Source organism: Chrysemys picta, chromosome 8 (genome assembly GCF_011386835.1).
Source record: "Chrysemys picta bellii isolate R12L10 chromosome 8, ASM1138683v2, whole genome shotgun sequence".
In the NCBI taxonomy this organism is placed as follows: Eukaryota; Metazoa; Chordata; order Testudines; family Emydidae; genus Chrysemys; species Chrysemys picta.
In genome coordinates, this window is record NC_088798.1 from 19,192,505 (window position 1) to 19,215,475 (window position 22,971).

At 39.9% G+C, this 22,971-nt stretch overlaps 1 protein-coding gene across 8 annotated transcripts in view; it reads left to right on the forward strand.

The window, feature by feature from the left end:
* Positions 1-22,971, forward strand: part of PDE4B (phosphodiesterase 4B) — a 380,290-nt gene that overhangs the window by 342,317 nt on the left and 15,002 nt on the right. For 6 of the 8 annotated variants that reach the window (XM_005300089.5, XM_005300088.5, XM_005300091.5 and 3 more), the window contains one exon: positions 2,415-2,527. In XM_005300089.5, coding sequence (XP_005300146.1) covers positions 2,415-2,527 — 113 coding nt within the window. Of the gene's footprint in view, positions 1-1,681; positions 2,245-2,414; positions 2,528-22,211; positions 22,739-22,971 lie in introns of those variants that run through there. The other 2 variants (XM_065553991.1, XM_008166643.4) reach the window with 2 other exon arrangements.

Sequence of the window (22,971 nt, forward strand, 5' to 3'; positions counted from 1 at the left end):
CATATACAGCATATGCATTTATTAATATATTTAAAATACACAGTGGACATGGTTGATAAGGAAGAGGATTTATCCATGTGGAGTGGTAGACAGATATGCATAAACAAAAGAGCCTTTGGAATTCAGTGGGACTACTCCCTAATAAGAGGGCAGCAAATTAAGTCAGTGGGCAAGATTCTGATTTCTTGGCCAGTATTATTGAGCTGTGCAGAAGTTTCCCTATGCAGCCTCATGATCATATCACCCTTTTCCATCCCACTCTCCATTTCTTCCTGTTGTTTCACACTCATTTACTCTATGATTCTTCAAATTAGATTGTAATCTCTTCAGGGCAGAGAGCATCTGTTACTGTGTATGCCAAACCCAGCACAACAGGGGTGCTGGGCACCGCCACAGCACAAATATGTATTTGAGCACCACCACAGCACAAATAATAATTTAACAAACAATAATTTATACTGGCGTAAATCTGGAGTAATTGCACTGACTTCACTGGTGTAACTGAGATCGAAATCTGAGCCATTCGACTAGTTGTATATGTAATTCAAGGTCCCATGGAGTTCTTCTGTTGACTTCAGAGTGCTTTGGATCAGGCCTATGTGCAGTAACTGTAGAACCAGAAGCTAGTGGAAATCTATTTCACACCCCAGCAGTGAGTGAGCCATCTGGTGTGGAGGGTGCAATGCTGCAAACGAAGGAGCATAGAGCCAGTTGGTACACTCCATAAACATGGTGACAGGTTTCAGAGTGGTAGCTGTGATAGTCTGTATCAGCAAAAAGAACAGGAGTACTTGTGGCACCTTAGAGACTAACACATTTATTTGAGCATAAGCTGTTGTGGGCTAAAACCCACTTCATCGGAAAAGGTATTTTCCACTGCATGCATCCGATGAAGTGGGTTTTAGCCCACGAAATCTTATGCTCAAATAAATGTGTTAGTCTCTAAGGTGCCACAAGGACTCCTCGTTCTTTTTTCCATAAACATGGTGGCTCAGAAAGAAATGGAGCCAGGGCAGCTGAACGATGCATTGATTCAGGGCAACTGCTAGGGAGCCACCACTGGTGAGAACCCTTTGGAATCCCTGCCAAAATGTAAAGTTGCTCCCAAGGGAGAGTGACACTACTGCTCCTGCCCCTCCCTCTAGACCAGTTCTTCTTTCAGCACATCCACAACCTCCAGCACAAAGTGGTAAAAGTTGCACTCACAGAGCTGAATAGGGCCTATAGTGTGTGTATATTTTTCTAAGTCAGTAGAAGTCTAGAGTTCTATTCACTCTATTATGATTGCAGTTTGCTTTAACCGGTATCATTTAAAATCCTGACTCCTTGAACTGAGGAAGATATGTATTGGTATGTGTGTGTCCCTTTCGGTCAATAGGTATGGTAGGTAGTTATATTTAAAGGGTTTGAAGTTATTTTTATGAGCCATAGTGAAGTGTGTAAACCTTTATTTTTACCTTGAGAGCTGCTTAGCAATTCTTCCAGGAGATTTATGCTTTTCTAGTTGAAACACTTACAAATCGAGAGGAATACAATATTAGCAAAAGCAGAGACAGCTCATTTCTGTTTCCATCTGAGAATCCAGTTCATAATTTCCCTATGATCTTGGCTGAGACCAAAGGGAAGTTTTAACTTTGTTTAGTAAAACAAGAGAAGCATCGTTCCCTTTAACCAATAGAGTCAATCACTCATCCTGTACTCCCATAAAGTTTCTGTCTGATTGTATCCCTATCAGAGGGCTCTCATGTAGCACCCAAACAAACTGTACTCCTAACCTTGTTTGAGGCAGTACTACCGCATGGAAAAGTTACTCAAAGATCACACACGTACAATACCCTCAGTGATTGCATTGCTTAAAGATTTACTGACAACGATTGGTTTCTTTTTCATTTTACTTGAAAAGAGCGTGGCTTGTTTCTTCTGAGAAAAAAGTAACTGAAGCAAGTCACTTGCTTCCATCTCACTTAATGACATTTTACTTTTTTTTTTTTTTAAATGTCATCACTTTAGACAAGAAACGCTGTGATGAGTAAGGCTTAGGAGGAGGGGAAAAAAACTTGCTTACAAGGAACTGCTTTTATTAGCGTGCAATCTTAATCCACATACATGCAGATGAGTCTGTCAGAGAGCATTCCTCCCACACCCCCTTTTTAGAGGAAGTTTGTTGATGTATTACCGACATCTCATCTTCAAAGCCAAAAAAAAAGAAAAGGGGGGTGGGGGACAGCCATTCACAGGAAGGACGTAAGTTGATTTGTTCTCCTCCTGGAGCCTGGAGCAGAAGTACCCAGACCGCATGATGAAGGAGCATTGTACCACCTACAGTAGTGCTGCCTCCAGCTGTGTCAGTGACTCTACCATGGAAAGTCTGCAGCCGCTCAAGCCTAACTACATGTCTGTGTGTTTATTTGCAGAAGAATCTTATCAAAAATTAGCAATGGAAACGCTGGAAGAATTAGACTGGTGTTTAGATCAACTTGAAACCATTCAGACCTACCGATCAGTCAGTGAGATGGCATCTAACAAGGTAAGCGATGGGATAACTTCTTCCTAAAATATCAAAGGCTGAAAATAAAAAGAATAAGTGCTGTAATATAAGACAAAAAGTGTTGCTGTCTGTAATTGTGTCCACCAGCAGACAAGCATGCACAGTGCAATATCTGACAAAGTTCATTTAAACACTGTTGGTACTTTTTCCTAGTACTTTATGTTAAGGATGGGAACTTTAAATGCTTTGAACTATCTGTATCCTTATGCTATTGCAAGAATTAAACAGTGCAAATGGTAAACGATAGCATAGGTTCTCAAGCAGAATATATTTACACTGTGAAATTAATCCTTGGATTTGGTGATATGTTCCAGTGGACCTTAGGTACATTTTTATACAGTTAGAAGTAGGATGGTAAATAAAAACGTTACTTACAAAGTAACTTATAAATTGGAGAAAATTTGTCATAGAAAAGCAGAACCAGGAAAACATTTAGCATTCCGTGGATTCAGAATTATAATATGGTACAATGGAGTAAAACCACATCATTACATTGATATTTGTCTATCAGAAAATTTACAAGGTGTCAATTACAGCTGTTCTCCCTGGAAAAAATACTACCACAGGCACCCACTGAAAAGTGTGTAACTGTAACAAATGATCAGGCTGGGGAAATTAACTTGGCTTTTCAATAATAATGGCAAACTCTAAACATTATGGGATAATGTTTTACTGCAACTGTCCCTTTCTCTAAGCATTTGGTTTGTGTTTTTAATATTATGGTACGAGTTGACAGCATTTTATATTCAGTACATGATTAAGGTGCAGTGCCATAACACTGGGACATACGTAAAAGTGTTTTCATTAAAGGGCTGCTTTTTGGGGGGAGGGAAGAGATGCAGGAGAATTTGAGTTTTCATACAAGGAGTAAAAATTTGCTAAAATTAATTTGAAAAAAAAAATCCCAAACTAAACTTTATGCTGAATGTAGGAAAAAATGGGGGGAAAGTTCAGAAGAAAAATACAGAAAAGATATAAAGGGAAAAAATACAGCAGAAGCCCTGACTACCGCTCAAAATAATCCTTTAAAACCACCACTCTCTCCACCCCTCAGCTTCTGCTTCCAGCTCCAACCTTCCCAGCCAGAGAGAGAACTGCTCTCTGTGAGCAGATGAGATTCTATTAAGAACCCATCAAAGTCAGTCCTTAATTGGCCAGAGGGGTTATTGTTGATTGACATAAGGCACTCCCTGGGGCTATAGGCACCACCTCTGCAATGTTCCTAGCTATTGCCCAAATGAGCACTTGACTGGCATCTGAGCAGATCTCCTGCTTTTGCACCCAGCAGCAAAGTCTAAGTGCACAAGATCTCAAAGTCACAAGTATTGCTGCTCCAAATTCAATATTTATGCCCATGCTTTTATGCAATATTTACACCCATCAACCTGATGAAGCAAACCCATATGGTTTCTGAAATGTGTGTGCTCTATCTCTTACAAAGATGTTAGACATTGTGTATTCCTTCATTCCTTTGGATTAGCCCTCATGATTAGAACCTGTTTTACTTTTGTGCCACACAAATCCAGGGCTATTCTTCTTTTCCTAACTGGAAATAAATTACACCGGAAATGCTGAATCATAAACTGAGATTCTATGGAATATGTTAAAGAAATTAATCCCAGGTCATTTCAAATTTCCTCCTCCTCCACTAGTTCTTACTACAGCATGCCGGGGCATGGAAAGTAATACAAGTATAATAGGGCTTGCTTTCAAGAAAAGAATATAATTATCAGCTTGCGTGAAAAACAGATCTAGCCATTAGTAAGGCTTTAGACTGAGAAGAAAATAGGGCCTCACACATGGGGCAGAACTATCCCGTATTTTGAGATTTTCTCCCACATTTGGACTCTTACAGGTGAAAACCTCTGATTAAGTAATTCAGCCACTGTGTAATTGTTAAAAATTATGATTTTACTATGTGCAGTGTTAGTGTTCATTGGTTAGATTCAACTTTCTTTAAACTTTGCTCATTCATATACTTGAACTAAAATGTGTTTGTACGTGTTCTGGTCAGATTCCAAGAGTCATTTCCAGCTATGAAAGAATAACATGAAATGGTTTGCAGCTTATTCTTTTTTTCTTGCCATGGTAACAAACATCTAAATGAGTTGGTGATAAATGTCTCTTGGTTTTGTGCCATCATGGCAAACAGTTTTTCATGGCACAGAGTAAAATTATTTCAAGTGAGCTGCGCAGTCTGAAAACTTTTCAACTGGAAGTATTGAGGCTTTTGAAAGACTGTTTAGAAACAATCAGAAAATTTGACAACAAATTAATGGAACATTTTTAATCTCGTAAAGTATCTGAGTAGACTATCTTGCTTGAATCAAAAGCTTTTAAGTAGGGCATTGGTAAACAACAAAACAGTCAGATGTTTTGAAAACAGGATGCTTAGGCTCCACATTATTAAAGAAGAACGGAAAGAGAAACAGTATAGAAAGGAAGAAAGCAAATAGACTCAGCACGATCCCAAATGCAGAACAGTATAAACCGTGACCTATCTTCCTGACCTCTGTTATTGCTGAGTTCCTGGCCCTGTGCCACTAAAGCCAAACTACGTCATTTGAGAATGATAGTAGGCATGGCACAGCTGTTGCAAGTGTGACTCGAATTTCCTGTCTCCTTCCTGACAGACGTAGTTTTAAAAGTACAGAGTTGCAACAACAGCAGAGGATCTCTGAATTCGTGTTTGCAGTGTGATTCTCAGACCTCTTATACAAAAAGCATTTTGTGGGAGGAAAAGCCATGTGTGACACCATCCTGGTCATAAAGAGTTGGCACATGGGTCTGCCAACAATGTAAATTAATTACTCAAGGAAAGTGAAAAACTAAGGGCCTGATCCTGCTAGGTGCTAAACAACCTCAGCTTGTATTGAGGCTAATGGGAGTAGAGGCTGCAAAGCACAGGCTTGAGCCCAGCATAGAACCATTACAGAAAGGCAAAGCTCTGTCTTCTGAGTACTCCTTCCCTAGGTAAAGTCTTTACTACATGTCTTTACCGGTGCACTTAATCCTGTCCTCCAAATACCCCAGACCTCTTGCTATTCCAGACCAGAGTTTCCGGGAAGCAGACTGCCTATCACGCCAAGCATGGTGGTGGTTTTGGGAAATGGGAAATCTGTTTTTTTTCTTTTTAAGAAATGATTTGCATTCCAAAATTAGAAAGAGAGCAACGCTGAAAAAAACAACCCTAAGTGAGTTTCTGTTCCACATTGCCTTAGTCATTGCCCCTTGGCACTGGCCTCATTCCCTGTGGATTCCCTAAACTAAGCATGTGGGAATGTACGGAATACTGCAAAGATGGAGTTTATTATTTATGTAAAATACTAACAAGACAGTTCTATAGTTTCAGCTTTGAGTGAAATAAAACTAACTTACCCTTAGTCGTCTGTAGATATTAAATGTTAATATGTATTGTACATTTTAATGTTATTGTAAGATATGACTTATCATTCTGCATTTAGTGGCCTATCCAGTTCACTGCCTAGGCAGATACTGAGTCGTCTCTGGAGGTTTGTGAGTCATGGGCCTCCTGATATAGCAGCCCCCTAATGCTGCATTTGGCATTATGCAGCTGTCTACAGACTCATCTTCCATAGAGACAGAATCACAGGCCCCCTAGAGCATTTGGGCTCTACGGAGCAAGGTTGGTAGACACAGGCTCGGTGCATCCCCAAATCATAAAGCGTGGGGTAAATAATTCCCCAACTGACCTACTAGTTCTCCAACTCCCAGCTTGATGGTTTTCTAAGGCCTTAAGGTCATAGAAGCTAGGGCTGGAAAAGACCTTTTACATCACAGAGTCCATCCACTTATAAGTGCAGGATCCCCTGAATAGCACAGCAGTTTTTGAAGCCAGTATTCAGAGCCTCTGCACCCAGACTGTGCAACTTTGCAGTTGATAGATGATAAAGGCAGGCTGGAAAGTAAAATCTGTTTCACCAAAAAAGGTTTTGACAACTGATTCTGTTCCTTCCAGATTTCCCCCCAGAAAAGTGAGGGTGCATGAGACTACCCCAGAATAGCGAAGTTACGTCCAGGGATCAGAGGAGAGAGACCTGAACCTCAGTCTCCCACGCCCTGGGCAAGAGTCCTAACCACCAGACTTTAGAGTCAGTCATTGTCTCAATCTATCCTATTAGAGCTCCGTTTTGTCTAAATAAATAGTTGCTGGGCCAGAGAAAGACTTACTGACTCTATAGCACCTGGATGTGGGAGACCCATGTTCAAGTCTCTGTTCTGAATCAGGCAGAGCCCCTTCTCTATTGGTTTTGGGTAGGTTCTTCAGGCCCAGGATAGAATTTCTGGTCAAAATCTGTGACAGCCCTAGCGCAGAATAGCCATTAGACTGGTGGTTAGGAGTTCACATGTGGGAGACCCAGTTTCCAGTCCCTAGTCTGAATCAGGGAGAGCAGGGACTTGAGCCTGTCTACCACACCCAGGTGATTGCATTGCCCTAACTACTTGGATATTGGTATCCTCACCCTGCTCTAGGCCAGAAATTCCACCCAGCACCGGAGAAATCTTCCCAATGAAAGTGTTGCTAGAACCAATATGTTTCCATAAAAAGTTTCCATTTTGACAACTGGGCATTTTCCAACAAAAAACATTTCATCCAAAAGTCCCCAGCGAGCCCTATGAATAATGTAATTCATTATTTGCAGAAACAGTTTGAATTTTGTATATACATACTTTGGTGACATCACAGGGTCTTTCTTGTTGACCCACCGGTTTTGAAACTTTGTTATGCCTGTATTGTGATGGAAGTTAAGGGAGCCTTAACATTGATGATACGGCTCAGTGCTGCTAGACATACTGTAATATAACTCCTTGCAATTTGTCTCACCTGGATTTAGAAATGTCAGCTGTTAAAGAAGTCTCCAGGAGAAGTGGGTGTAAAGAGCAGAATTAAATCCCGCAGGCAGATAACATTTTTGACCATCACTGTATGCATAGGTATTTGCTAGTGAGACAGCTCACCAAACCATTGTCTTTGTTATTTTGCAAGGGAGCCCCTGGCATAAACATGACTCTTCCACTTCACCACTATTTCAAAGGGTGTTCCAATCAAACAAAAAACAAAACAAACAGAGAGAGACCAGCAAGCCCACACCTAACTGTCAGGAGACAGTGGCTAAATAAATCTGAGGGCACTAATGTAAACTCTGGCAGTCCACATCAAGCAGTTTAACATTGCTCAGGGCAGCACGCCAAGGGTCTATGTGCCTTGCTGCACAGCTTCCACATTTGCATTTGTTTTGTGAGTCTGCCAGCACTCAATCTTGCCCACTTCGTACGTGATGTTTCCCTTAACTGGTGCCAAATTGTTTAGTCTTTTGGTTACTTTACTGTAATTTCCTTTGTTTAATATGCTTTAAAATAGCCAATTGGCTTACAAAGAAAGGCTTGTAAAGTTAAGCAACAGTTAGCAAGACAAAGAGACTTCCATGTCTTTTGTTTTTATAAGCAGAGTTAAGTAGGTATGATTCATGGAATTCCGCACATCAGTTCCTGATGGGTTATTTGGTATTCCCCTCTATCGGCTGCAGCTGTTCAGGGACTGTCATTACGGAAACAAAGACAGTAACTAAGCGTTTGGGAGACCTCATGAAGTGCAAGTTAGCTGATCTTCAACAGCCATTAGAAGTGTATTGTAATTATCATTAAAGATCTTAAATGCATTCTGAAATGCATGGCGCCCTTGTAAAGTATGATGCAAACATACCCTAGTGCTGTTAGGTGATTCTTGAATTTACAGTTTTTGGAATTAGCCTGAGTTGTGAAATCATTATGCTTGATGCAAAATGTGATTAGAGGCTGTTTACACTTGAGGGTGGGGACAATTCATTTGATGTATGTTTGAACTTCAGTCTTCTCATTCAGGTTTAGAAAGAATGCCTTGATCTAGTACAGGGAAAATAGGCACTGCATTTTCTGAAGATAATAGTGCAAATTGTGAACATTACATCTGAGATCCAGATTTTGAACAATCCAAGATTTGGGAGTGTTGGATCCAGGATTTTAGTGCAGCCAGAACAGGCCAGGGACTGGAAGCGGTTGGGAATTTTTCAACAAAACTTTTTTTGTCAGAAAATGCTGATTTGTCTTTTTTCCCCGTGAGAATGGTTCATTTTCAATGAATTTTTTCAACTAAAAAAAGTTTTGAAATTGTGGAAACAAAATATTTTGACATTTTTACAAGAAAAAAATCTGGTTTTCTGGTTCATGACAAGTTTTCATTTAAAAAATTAAGCTACTTAGAGTTAAAAAAATGGTCAAAAACAAAACAAAACGTTTCAAAAATTAGGTGAACAAAACTGCAATTGACCCAAACCTGTGTGTGTGTGTGTCTCTGTGTGTGGTTAGTGAACATTTTTAAGACTTTGATTTTTCATCCCAATTCAGAACAGGAAAATATTTCAATATCAAAAATTTTCACAGTATGTAAAAATCATTACCCACCTAGCAGGAGTCTGATTTGTCTTGCGTACCCCAAGTTTCACCTCAGTTAAAAACTACTTGCTTACAAAATCACACACAAAAATACAAAAGTGTTACAGCACACTATTACTGAAAAATTGCTTATTTTCTCATTTTTACCATATAATTATAAATTAATTGGAATATAAATTGTATTTACATTTCAGTGTATAATATATAGAGCAGTATAAACAAGTCATAGTCTATATGAAATTTTAGTTTGTACTGACTTCACTAATGCTTTTTATGTAACCTGTTGTAAAACTAGACAAATATCTAGATGAAAGACCAACATACATCCAGGGCTACATGTACCCCTGGTTGAGAAATACTGGTCTAAACCCTCTTGAAGTTCAGGATGTTCAAATTTGAGGATTGGGTCTGACCTGTCTCTTGTTTACACTATGCAGAGAAGAACTAGTCACAGAATTCAGATCATCATCATATATGTACTATGAAAATAGACTGTCGTAAATTTTAACAATCTACTTCATCACTCCATACCAAGGGCCGGATTAAGGCAGGGGCTTTAGGGACTGCAGCCCAGGGCCCTGGCTCAAGGGGGACCCCGCAAAATAAATCACAGGCAATGATCTCCAGGCCTCTAAAAGGGGCGCTCACCATGGCCCCATGCTGCTCCTGGAAGCAGCTGGCTGCCAGCACGTCAGCTCCACACGCTGCCCCTGCCCCCAGCATCGTCCTTACAGCTCCCATTGGCTGGAAACCAGTCAATGGGAGCTACAGGGATGGCACTTGCAGGCGCAGGCAGCGCACGGAACACGCTGTCCCCCTCCCACCCTGGGGCCGCAGAGACCTGCTAGGAGCCTGCCTGAGCCCTGCTGTGCTGCCGGCTGGGAGCCACCTGTGGTAAGCGCCTCCCAGCCGGAGCCTGCACCTCGCACCCTCTTCTCCACCCCAACCCCCTGCCCCAGGTCAGAATCCCCCTCCTGCACCCAAACTCCCTACCCCCTCCAGTACCCCAATCCTCTGCTCCAGCCCCCTCCTGCACCAAACTCCCTCCCAGGACAAAGACTTGTATACAGGGGCCCCACAAAATCAAATAGCCCCGGGCTCACAGGAGAATTAATCTGGCCCTGTCCGTACCCTGAAATCCTCTTCCCTCGCTCCTTTGTTCTCTGAAATGAATAATTATAATCAAAGTTGATTATTCTGCCTCACAAATACAGTGTTAACAGTCTAGAGGAACAATTGTACTTATTTAATACTCCGTATGTAAGTTTGACAATCTGATGCTTTGGCCTTGCCAGCACTAGAGCCTAGCCAGTTTCCAAATAACATCCTCAATCCCCAGGAGACCTCCTTTGTTGGTATGATTCCCCACTGTCTCCAACACAGGCCAGTGCCCATTAGGCACTAACTCTTAAAAAAAAATTGGGCTTTTGTGGTGGCTTGACCATTTTGAACTTTTTGTTCTCCAGACATTTCAGTCATGGTGTTTTAGGGTGTGTCATAGGTAAATAATTGCTCAAGGGCAGGTTCAAAAGGTGAATAATTATTTGAGGGCAGGGCTAAAAAGTGAATAATTGAAAAGGCAAGAGGCCTTGCCTGAATGGGAATGAAGTGAGGTAACTGGACATGGAATAGTATCAGTAAATTATAATGGAGATATCCCATCTCCTAGAACTGGAAGGGACCTTGAAAGGTCATCAAGTCTAGCCCCCTGCCTTCACTAGCAGGACCAAGTACTGATTTTGCCCCAGATTCCCCAAGTGGCCCCCTCAAGGATTGAACTCACAACCCTGGGTTTAGCAGGCCAATGCTCAAACCACTGAGCTATTAATTTCTGAGAGCAAAATCTTTGATTTTGGGGGGGCTGTGATTGGTAGTTCTTTTGCCTTTAGAAAAGGTGGGATCTTTGATCTTTGGAGAAGTTCAGTTCCTGGTCCAACTTGGGCCCAAGTTCTAAGCCCTGATTCTGGTCTCACACTAATATTATACTGGTGTAAGTCAATTGGCTTCAGTGGAGGTACTCCTGACTTGCCCAATATGGGTGAGCGAGACAGGCCCCTCTAAACTCTTCATCAAAATTGCCATTTCAGTTTGCCTGTGTAAAATCAGCAAGACAGTGATAATACTCAGAAAAATGAGGGAGAAAAGAAGCAAAATGAACACTTTGAAAAGAGAGAAACCCGTTCGGGAAACTTAATAGTATTTAGGGATTTGTTCTTTGTTTCAAGTAGGAATCTTTCACCAACATTCCTCCTCTCCAGTTGGTGATAATGTTGATACTCTTTTTGGTATTGTGTACTTTTTGGGACTCTTTGTTTGAGCTCATTGTGGTGCCAATTATGGAATTTAGCAGTGTTAGAAGGAGTTTCATTTCTCATCACATTCACAAACATACCACTAATCAATGCCAACTCTTCACACATGTTCTGTCCTTTGGGTTCCCTTCTCACATGCTAGCTCTCAGTAGGGCACACATGAAACATAGTGGTGTTGGGTTATCAAAAGGAAAACGAGGCAGTTTGGAGGCACGCTCAAATAGAATGCCTTAGAGAGAGACTGCTCTGACTGGAGGGCCTCGGCTGTATGTTTAAAAAAATAAAAAAACAACCGTTGTAGCACAGCTGGGCAAATACTGCACACACAAATATTCCACAAATTATTTGCGTAGCTCTGTGTTAGAATGATTTTTAATTACAATGTATTTACATTCATTAGTACATTCCATATGTTTTTAGATGGCTGTATTAGGTGCATTTTCATTTTGGGAGGACCAGCTGCCACTGTTTTTCATACAGTATTTTAAGAGATACAAAGCCATGTCTTACTGGGCTTTATTTACACTTTATGCCTCATCTTATAAAGCAAACAGACTTTTGCTGTTTAAGAGTTGCCAGAGTTTTTCTCATTATGCACATCTAGGAAAAGCCATTTCAGGATTCAGAATTATTTTAATTTCCTAGAGCTAGTTTTCCTACTTTATGAAAGCCCTGTGAAATTGCTTAAATAAAGACTGCAGGATGTGAATCACAGATTTCAATTTAATTTAAATGCTAGGTATATACATTTCACAACAGTAGCTTTCTCATTCTCACACTCCCTTTGTTAAATGATAAACACACTTGCCTCTTGGTCTTCTTTCTAAAGATGTAGGCTCCAACTGAGGCAAAATCACCTAAAAGATAAGTGCCAGTTCTCCCCAGTCCGGCTCTTGGGATTGACTTTGGAAGAAAGCTTTAAGCCCCTTCCTGTCTAAATGCATTGTTTAATGAGACAACGAAAAGAGCCATGAAGCCTGAATACATCTGTTAATTGGAGACTGAGGGAGGCCGAGAACACTCTGGCAATCAAGCATTAAGACCCCTACTATATTCCATTTTCACCGCTGCAGGTTTAGGGATTAAAGGTCCTGCGTTTTGAGAGTAGTGCAGTGTGGGAGGCGGGGAATTCACTAGCATGCACCATCCTCTCCAAATGGGCAGCTTCATAAATAGCTAATGAAGAGCGGGGGTAGTTATTTGGTTTGTGGTTTCTATCGTGGGCTCTTCCTACTAAATTGGTCAGCTTCCTTTGGCACAAGTGGCTTTATCAGTGTGGCTTGCATAGGTCTGATTGATCAAACATTTTGGTATAAGACCTTCCGCCTTCTAGAGCATTGGTTTCTCTCAAGGCCATAGATATTGTTAGTTGTATCAGGGGGTCTTTCTTTAATTAAGACATTTTATGCCTGTAGTCTGCTTGCTTTAGTCATCTAATTATATTTTGCTGTTGCTTCCTGTCATTCAGTTCAGACTAGTACTGATCTTTCTTTTGTTTCCTGATCTTTGTTTTTCATTTTCTGAGCCAAGCTTCCAGTTAATTTCAGAAAACACTTTACACCTATGGAACTCTCTAAAAATGCCTTTGTAAAGCAAGATGTTTAGTCTGTAGTAAAAAAATGGACTTTTCCCATTTACAATTTTAATCTAAACTTATCACATTGGAGTGAGGTTAGACAACTATAATTAATTCCCCCCCAAATTGTGGACAATCAGTTTTCCTAGGAGAGGTGCTATTAATTTTTGGCCTAATCTTGCTGCCACTAAAGTCAGGATGAATTTTGCTATTAACTTCAATGAGTGCAGGATATGCTTTTGGTTAGAACATATGACCATGTCAATATGTTCTTTTAAAACACACATTCTACTGAGAAGTGCTCAGTTGTGTTCTGTGTTTTCTTTTACATGGTAAGAAGCACTTACCATGGATGGATGCTATAGATAACACAATAGATAGTAATCTTCATTTGAGCTATCATGAGGGATTTTTGTTGGATTCTTGTCTTGCTGAGAAATCAGGCCCTAGCAGATTTTGGTAGATAAATAATGTTGGCGTCAGACATCCGTCAAAGGTTTCTGTGGTAAGTTTGTGAGTCAGGTAACCAATACAAAGCACTAAGCTAACATGCTGAAGCAAGCTGTGGTTGTTTCTATTCATTATCCTGAAACAAGTGTTTTTACAGATAGGGAAGGGCAAAATGATTCAGATGAAACAGAAACTGACCCAAACATCCACCCAAATAAAATTGAAGTTTATAATCAAACAACCTGTTGTGCTATATTAACATTGTGTTTTATCTGTACAAATATTCAGTGTATTCCTGCTAATGATACACAGAATGAAATTATAAACCTTATCACTGCTTTTGCTTTTATGCTAATCAAAAGAAATGCTAATATTCCAACAAAAATCCTATATGATACCAATCAGCTATGAAAGCACTGACAGAATGCATCTGCCATTTGTATTCATAGGCAGTAGATGTTTTAGAGGACTTGTCTTCAACTGGAGGAAGCCTTTAAGCAGATTTAGCCCTGCAGGAATGGCATGTACTTTCTTAATGTGCCAGCAAAGTCTCATGCATGTGCACCTTATAAACACATGACACATTTATTTTCAGGGAAGTCAAAATGGTGGTTTCGCCATGACCTTTTTCGTCAACATCAGTGGATAGGGGTTTTTTTTCCGTTAGACCCACCCAATTCTCATGAGGTGAGTAACATGAGCCCCAAGTCTCGCATGTGAATAGGGAAATTCAGACTCTCTTCTAAGCAGTGATAATTCACAGTACGTTCACTATGTAGGATCTTGTTCTAACCCTGTTATTATGTGTTTGCATATTTCAGCTTTCAATTATCTCGAAATGATCTAGAAACTTTCTTTCTTTCTTTTTCTTTCTTTCTTCAAGGCAGGTTCTGATTCTTGCAGTGTTCCAGCTTTTTTATTATGTGTTTGCATATTTTCATTTTCAGTTATCTGGAAATGAGCTAGGAATACATACACACCTCATGGTTCTGATTCTTTAAAGGGAACAGCAAATTTTACCAGTAAAACATTAATATTAGTCTATCTAGATCAGAATGATGTTATTACTTTAAGGGAGGAGTCACTTAACTGATTTATAACAACTTTTTCTTTAGGAGTTGTGCTTTGAATTTATTATGTATTTTTAAATCGTAATAATAAAATTGTGTAAGCAAGTCTGCCATGAAATTATTCTTTTTTAAGTAGTTGCTTGAATGTACAAAGGATAAAGCAATTTTCTCTTGACATAAAATGGGAAATTTCATGGCTCAATGTTTGTTTTTGATTAAAAAATAAACAAAAGAGAAAACAAAAATCCTCAGTGTTTTGCATCTTGTTAAAAGTAGCTTGTAGCACATCATAACTTGATTGGGGCGGGGAGGAAAGAAAGTGTTGCAAAAGCGTTGAAAAGAAAAAAGACTGATAGCTGAATATAATATGTTTACTGACTCTAGCCACTAAAATAATCAAAATTACCTATCAAAAGCTCTCTTCTTTTGAACTGATTGACCAAATGAATTGAAAAAGCTTTATTATTTTACTGTTACATTTATATTTAAAATCAGCTTCTCATCACTTTTAGTGAGAGTGCTGAAGAAAAGAAAAGGCACAAACTGAAATGGTGAAGTAACAGGAACAGTTGCAAACTAATCTTTTCTGATTAAATCCATTCTGTAAATGATGAAATATGAGGAAAACTGAAGATAAAATTTTGTTATTCCTCAGACTGAAGAAAGAACTTATTTCAAGGAGTATTGGCTTGGCAGACTCAAAATAGGCCAAAATGAACAGTGCTTCAAAGTTCATATAGGTTTGAGGGGAGCCAGAATAATAGGAAATTACCTTTTATACAAGAACTCTTTAAAAAAAGGAAAGAAAGGAATATCACGTACTAGCAGGATTTATATCAGTTACCTGTTTTTCTGCCCATTGTGAGAATGACCAACCCACATTTTGTCTCATCTGCTGCTCTTGGGAGTTTTGCTTTCATGTTGACAGTTGGGACCGTATCTGAAATCCTCATTCAGCTCTCACTCAGGCAAAAACACTGGCTTCACTGGGAATGTTGGCTGCTTAAGGATTAGACACCTATGAGAATTAAATACCCAGCTCTGGAAGAGGAGACCAAGTGTTCGTTAATAGCTGTTCTGGTTTCAAAGACTGGTTTATCTAACTTAAAAAATCTGCTATAGCACACGCCAGCCACAAACACCGTAACTGAATGTTCAAGGTGCACACTGATACGTACCCCTGTGGCCTGATCCTGCAAATACTTATACATCTGAGGAGTCATTTCCCTTGTGTGTATAAATGTTTTCAGAATTGGGCCTTAATTCCCATTACACTGGTAAATTTCCGTGTAACCTGCTAGATTTTAAATATCGAGTGCCAAATTCTTCCCAGGTAAAACAGAAATGAATGGAATTACACTAGGAATGAATTGTGCCTTGAGACCAGAAGTGGTTAGAACAGGGGTAGGCAACCTATGGCACGCAAGCTGATTTTCAGTGGCTCTCACACTGCCCGGGTTTTGGCCACCAGTCCGGGGGGCTCTGCATCTTAATTTAATTTTAAATGAAGCTTCTTAAACATTTTAAAAACCTTATTTACTTTACATACAACAATAGTATAGTTATATATTATAGACTTATAGAAAGAGACCTTCTAAAAACGTTAAAATGTACTACTGGCAAACGAAACCTTAAATTAGAGTGAATAAATGAAGACTTGGCACACCACTTCTGAAAGGTTGCTGACCCCTGGGTTAGAAGCACGATTAAGTTGATCATGACTTGGCCCTGTTGCATTTATCGGCCGGGTGGTGGGGGGAGGAGAGGAAACGAGGGGAAACCATACAAACACTAATGGTATCCTTGTAGGTAAGAATTCTCTCCTACCTTTTGTTCTGAGGACTTCTAAGAAACAGTGGCAAAGTGAAGAATAAAATATAAGATGGTATTTGTGTCAGAAGGCTGGGTCACGAGGGCAATGCAGTTTATAAACATTTTTAGACACCGGAGGTATGCAACTAAATTGTTTCATTAAGACAAAGGGTGGGGAGCACCCATTTCTGTATACACATTCCAAGCAAAGGCATTACAATATCATAGCAGTTCTTTTCTCCTGTACTTGCCTTTAATGTCTGTAAATGTTTTTAGTTTTTCATCCACTGGGCCAGATCGTAGCTTGAAGCAAATTGGTGTAGCTTCATTGACTAAAAAGGAGCTATGCTGATTTACACCAGCTGAGGATCTGGCCCTGTGTCTTTATTGTCTCTGTAATGCATCATGCACACCTATGATGCGGTTGTCTGAAGAGCAGTAATAATAATGGGGTTACCTTGAGAAGAAGCACTGGGTTGGAAAATCAAAAAAAGGGGTGTGTGAATCTGGGGGTAGATCTTTGTTTAACCTTCTGGCATGAAAAGGAAATTTACTTCATCCGTAGAAAGCCAGAGCATTATTTTGTTCAGCTGACTTACCAGGAGGAAGATGTTAGGGAGGTGCACCTTTTCCCCCTCCCCAACCCTCCCCCCCCCCCCCCCATGCACCTGGCTCATTACTGCAGCCTGTGAGCTGGAACACTACAGCCTTGTCTACACTGCCACTTTACAGCACTGAAACTTTCTCGCTCAAGGGTGTGAAAAAACACCCCCCCTGAGCGCTGTACGTTTCAGTGCTGTAAAGTGGCAGTGTAGACAGTGCACCAGCGCTGGTAGCCACACTCCCAGCATGGGTAGCTACTCCCCTCGTGGGGGTGATGAAGTGAAGTTCCCTTACACAGCCTTTCCAGAGCCGGCGCCCCTTGGGCTTTTGGCCTGGTACACTTGCATAAAGATTTGCCTAGGGCAGTTTCCAACTTGTCCTTAGAGGAAAGGAAACCACACACCTATCATAGAAGCAATATGTCAGCATTAACAGGGCTAGGAATGAAGCAAAGATTTGCATCTTAGATAAAGTAAAACTAAAGATGTTTCACTATCTGGGAAAATAACATCTGAGAGTATTAAATGAATTATAATGAAAGGAATCACCAACCAAAAAAAAAAAGAGAGAGACTCTGATAAGAAAATGGAGCTCCAAGGGGGGGAAGGATAGCTCAGTGGTTTGCACATTGGCATGCTAAACCCAGGGTTGTGAATTCAATCCTTGAGGGGGCCATTTAGGGATCTGGGGCAAAAATCTGTCTGGGGATTGGTCTTGCTTTGAGCAGGGGGTTGAACTAGATGACCTTCTGGGGTCCCTTCCAACCCTGGTATTCTATGATTCAGTCTATGCAGCAATGCCCCAGTGAATACTTCAAAAGTGGTTCCAGTATCAGTCAAGGAATGATTCAGTGTCTGGCTGAGCTAATTTGGTTGAAATTACTTTTCTAGTCATTACAGGAAAACTCCACACAACCTGATTGCTTTTTCTCACCACTGCCCAGATATTTTCAGAATACTGTTTGTTGTTCAGAAGATCAGGCATTCTTTATGTTTGTTTGGGGTCGGTAGGCTTTTCTTCATTATTTTACTTCTATTAAAATAATGTGTATTCCTTTTTAAAACTCTACGCTTGAATTGCACTATCTGCTGATCAGGGCATGGGATATGGAAAAGGGAGACCCAAGTTTTATTCCTGACTCTGCCATTGACTCCCTGTGTGACCCAGTCACTTCACCTCTCCGTGGCCCAGTTCCCATCTGTAAAATGGCGATGATAATAATGCCTTTCTCTGTAAAATATATTGAGATGATCAGATGAAAGGTACTGTATAAATGCAAAGTATTATTATTATTGATTACAGGGATGCAGCATTAACTCTAAATTCATTCACTAGTTCTTTGAAATGTGTAATATGCTGTACAAAACATGCAGTACACAAACCCATTGGCATTTTCTCATTGCTTGTTGGTTTTACCCTTTGCTGTCATATTGGTTTAGCTGAGAGGCCACTGCAGAGATTTTAACATAACATCATTCATTGATCTGTGCAGAGGGAGCAACATTCATTCTCCCTGCACACAAATGGCATACCATAGAATAGATAGAATCTCTCTGGAACATTTGCTATCAAGTGAAACTCAAAGAAAAATCTAGAGTCCCATAAAACGAACAGTAGTAATTGCTTCTAAGTGTTATTGAATGTCCTCCTCATGCCTCACCGGGCTGTACATTTTTAACTATGTCACATTATTGAGGAAATTTATGAATAAATTCACATTCCAGCCGTGTTCAGACAGTATATTGCAATGATACCATTAAAAGTGCATGAGTAATCCCCTCTATGTAACGAGGATGATAATTGTCATGGCTGGAGTTGATCATGGTAATGTTTTTAGCAGTGTTACAGTACCGCTCACCAGTCATGTAAAGGTTGCTGATGATAAGCCTGAAGAAGAGGGTGGAATTTGTTTACTTAAAGCTGAGTGAACAGAGGAAAGGCATGGTTTTGTTAAAGTTCAGAGATGAGAGTCAAAAGATTTGGGTTTTATCCCTTCTCTACTATAGACATCCTGTGTGACCTTGGGCAAGTCATTTCATCATTTTGTGCCTCAGTTCCCATCTGTAAAATGGGGATAATAATACCTGGTACTTTTCTACATTATGGTAGCAGTGCTGCCAGGTAACATTTTTTAATGTTTGCATAGTGCTTTAAGCTCCTCAGCTGAAATGCACGATTCTGTATATGTACAAAATACTATAAAATCCTGTTGACACAACTTTGTTTGAAAATCATTTTTACAATCACCTGATTGTGGTGGTTCTTTTGTATAGATAAAGGCCCTGGTCCAGTAAAATCCTTCAAAAAATGCTTAACTTGACGCTTGAAGTCTATGGGACTACTTCCATGCTTAAAGTTAAGCATGTGCTGAAATGCTTTGCTGGATTATGGCCAATGTGTAGTTTTCAAGCACTGAGCTAGAACTCATCTCCTCTTTTATGAGAGCTTTACTTTTCATTGTGATTACACAGATAGGTGAGTGTGCATTAATTCCTTACTTTTTTGTTTATAATTATAAAAAAACCCCAAGTTTTGGCTTGATAGTTCCTTGATTTTGGATCAAGAGACTTTTAACCTCTCTCATCTGACATGAATCTTAAAGGAGATTTAGTAATTGAAAGTAATTCCCCAGCATGCCCACAGCTCTGGGATTCCTGACCTTCACATCAAGCATCATTCACACCTCCCCCTTGCCGGGATCTTATGACATATTCCTGAGTGAACCGATCATGTGCCAAAGACCGGTGACACTGACACACCACATAAAGTTGCCTAAAGCCATGTGACAATATCCCTGCCTCCAGTCACTTTTAAAGTGAAAAATACATGTTTCTTGCTAACAGGCATTTTCAGACACTGTGCTCTGCGGGTGTTGATCTGTTTCTTCTCTCCATAAGCTGGCTGTGGGTGGTAGCCAGTTAGCTGATCTATCTTCAGTGCTTTTACTTTCACTTCTAGCCCACACAATTGTGGATGATTCTTGCTATACTCTGATTAGTGGGTTCCTTGGTGCTGTTCATTCGCCACAGGGAATAGGATTTGGACATTTGCACGAATGGTTGTCTGTCTAAACCAATTATAGAGAACTCATCTGACCTTCAGTAGTTAAAGTGGTTGAACATTTTATGAACTAACCCATTACTGTCTGGAGAACACATTGGTACAAGTGGACAGATTGTCTAGAGATAAAGCATCACAGATGGCGAGGGTAAGGAGTCCAATCAAATAATGCCTAAACTTCTGCCATGCTGGCATTCCTTGGTAAAAGGGAGGTGGCACCAGTTACTCAGCTTTTGGACTTGAGTAACTGAAACATATTAAAAATAGATTTCACACTTTCATTTGCTCAAGTGTTAAATAACCCCTGTTCCAAATGATTGTGTGCAAGGGATGAAGAGAAGCTTTGTGAGCAGGTTCTGACCTATGGGTGGGTGCAAAGCCCAAGCTTTGGTGTGCAGACTTTGTATGTGTGTGTGCAGGAAGTACAGGGAGTCAGTGGAATAATAGGTGGAAGTTTCCTGTATTAAAAGAGAAAGAGGGGAACCTGTGATGTGTGCCAGGCAGAGTTGCGATAAACATGGGAGACATCCTGATTCCACAACTACCCCTCGTGAGCTCTGTCAGCAGCCCGAAGCTGTTCATTCTCCCTTCCATACCTCAATCCATCAGACTGGCATTTCAGCCTGGGTGGGGCTTCTGTGACCTAGAGGCCTCTTGTGGCTCCTGGTTTGGCAGCATTGGGTAGACTGACCTGATTAAAATGGAGTCTCCACTCTGTGGACTTTCCACAAGAGGCCTTTGCATAACTGCTCAAAAAATGTTTTTTACTGGACCAACTTCTGTTGGTGAGAGAGAGAAGCTTTACTCAGAGCTCTTCTTCAGGTCAGAGCTGTGTGTAAGCTCACAAGGTTGTCTCTTTCACCAACAGAAGTTGGTCCAGTAAAAGATATTACCTCACCCACCTTGCCTCTCTAATATCTTGGGACTGACATGGCTAGAATAACACTTCATACAAAAATGTTTTGTTTTTTTATTACCAAGTTTCAGTGGGATAGGCCAGCAGGGGAGCAAAACCTATTGCAAGACCTCCCTGTATATGCTACTTGATAGTTCTGCTGAGCAGTACCCTGAAAATAGGCATATTATGACAAAGTAATTAAGTTTATTTAAGTATATTTCCGTGTGATGAATGAACAATACTTTATATTTCACTAAGTCCATCAGGGACTTAAATATAGCCATTGCAAGCAGTTGGAAATTCTTATTTCATGTGTTGTTCACCAAAAACACAGTCTAGCAGTAAAGAGGTGGATGTTTGAAAACAGTTACCTGGAAAATCAGTTATTGTGATTCTTTGGGCTTGTAAATGTCACACAAAATAGTATAATTGCTCATGGTTCTCTTTTTAAAGCCAGTGTTTTAAAAGCTTTTAGAAACTAGCTTTCGTTTTCCTTAAAGCAGTGTTAGAATTCTCAAACAGTGCTAGAATTCTTGCAGCAAGGCTATTATTGATGCTTGATTACAGTCGGAAGGGAAGCCTCACAGTAAAGGAAGGAGATTATCATGTGGTACTGTTGCCATGTTACTGTGATATTCTTTTTCCTCGCTGTACTTGAGCGCTTGTATATTGGTGGGGGCAGAGGGTTACATTACAGCAGTAGGCTTCCCCTCTATGTATGTCCCCTAACACACACAGAGAAAGTCATATGACATCATCCCAGTCAGCACTGATAACACTTATTCAAAGCAGTCAGAGAACAGAAATCATTTCAAACCTAAAATTTCACTTGTATTTTAGGAATCCTGTCTGGATGATGTGTGACGTCATACAGACAATAGACAGCAATAAAATCCTAAAGCAGTATGAATATTTATAGTCACTCGTGATTTCTTACTCTGATCTACATCACATACACAGTAAATAGTGGTTTTCCTTTGATTTCTCACTGACGGAACAGATTGTTTTCTAATAAATTAATTGCATTGCAACCTTAAATGTCAATGAAAATTCTGATGAAATCTATAAAATGGTATTGTGAATGCATTCATGTAGCAATTCAAAGCAATTGATTGAAATTTTAAATTGTGCTTTGTAGACACATATTATAGGGCTAAGGTCTATGATTGTAACAGAGGTAAAATGTATAGATATGATAATTTATCATCGGAAAACATTCCCTGTTCCCTTTATCTTGCTAGAGATCTGAAATGTAAATCAAAATTAGGGTTACTATGGAAGGAGTTAGCAATCCTGTTTTAAAAAATCTCTGTGTGAACATTTGCACTGAAAATCATCTGTCTCTGAAATGATGAGGGTTTTAAAACATATGCAGAGATTGAGATGAGGAGGCTGCTGCCTACTTTTGACTTATTTAAATATGCACAGGGCTTCCTCCATTTTAATCTTCCTTTTGAAAAACATGGCTGTATTGCTATAGCTGGCAAACCCCTCAAAAAACAACCATCATTTCTTCCCCGCATAGCGCAGCTGAGCCAGACTAATCTGGAGTGGGAACCCCCTTCAGCCGGCTAAGCAGTCAAGACTATTCATAATTCATAAGTGCTTCAAGCCATCTAGCTGAATGCATTTGGATTAGTTCTTGCTTCTTCGTGCAATCCCTGTTTTCATTATTCTGTTCTGCCAGCAAATAAACCCACATACAGCTCTTCTGCAAAGATCGAATGCAAAGCTTGGCTTTGGCTTGGATTAGCAAAAACCAGGTTTTTTCAAATCTTTTGGCTTTTATGAATATTAAGCTTTTTATTGACTGGAAAACTGGGACATTCTTGTTCTTGTGGAATTCCTCTACCTGACCTGTGAATTCTTCATAAGGGATTTGTTGATTCTGTTGTGGAGTTTTCCAAAATGCCTGAAGCAAACTATTTGTTATCTGTATCTTGGGGTTACATCAAGGTGGGTTAAGAAGACAATTTATAAATGACTGTGTTATATATTACAAATCTAGGATATAAAATACATAAAGCATATGCTATTTAAGTTATTTATATATACTGTATAGTAAGAGATAACATCCCTGTACATACTGTAAATGCAACATACATACATGTAATGTGTTTTTTTTCCTTTTGATAATTCACTTCAGAGGTCAGAATAATATTGCTATAAAGATAGTTTAACTTGAAAAT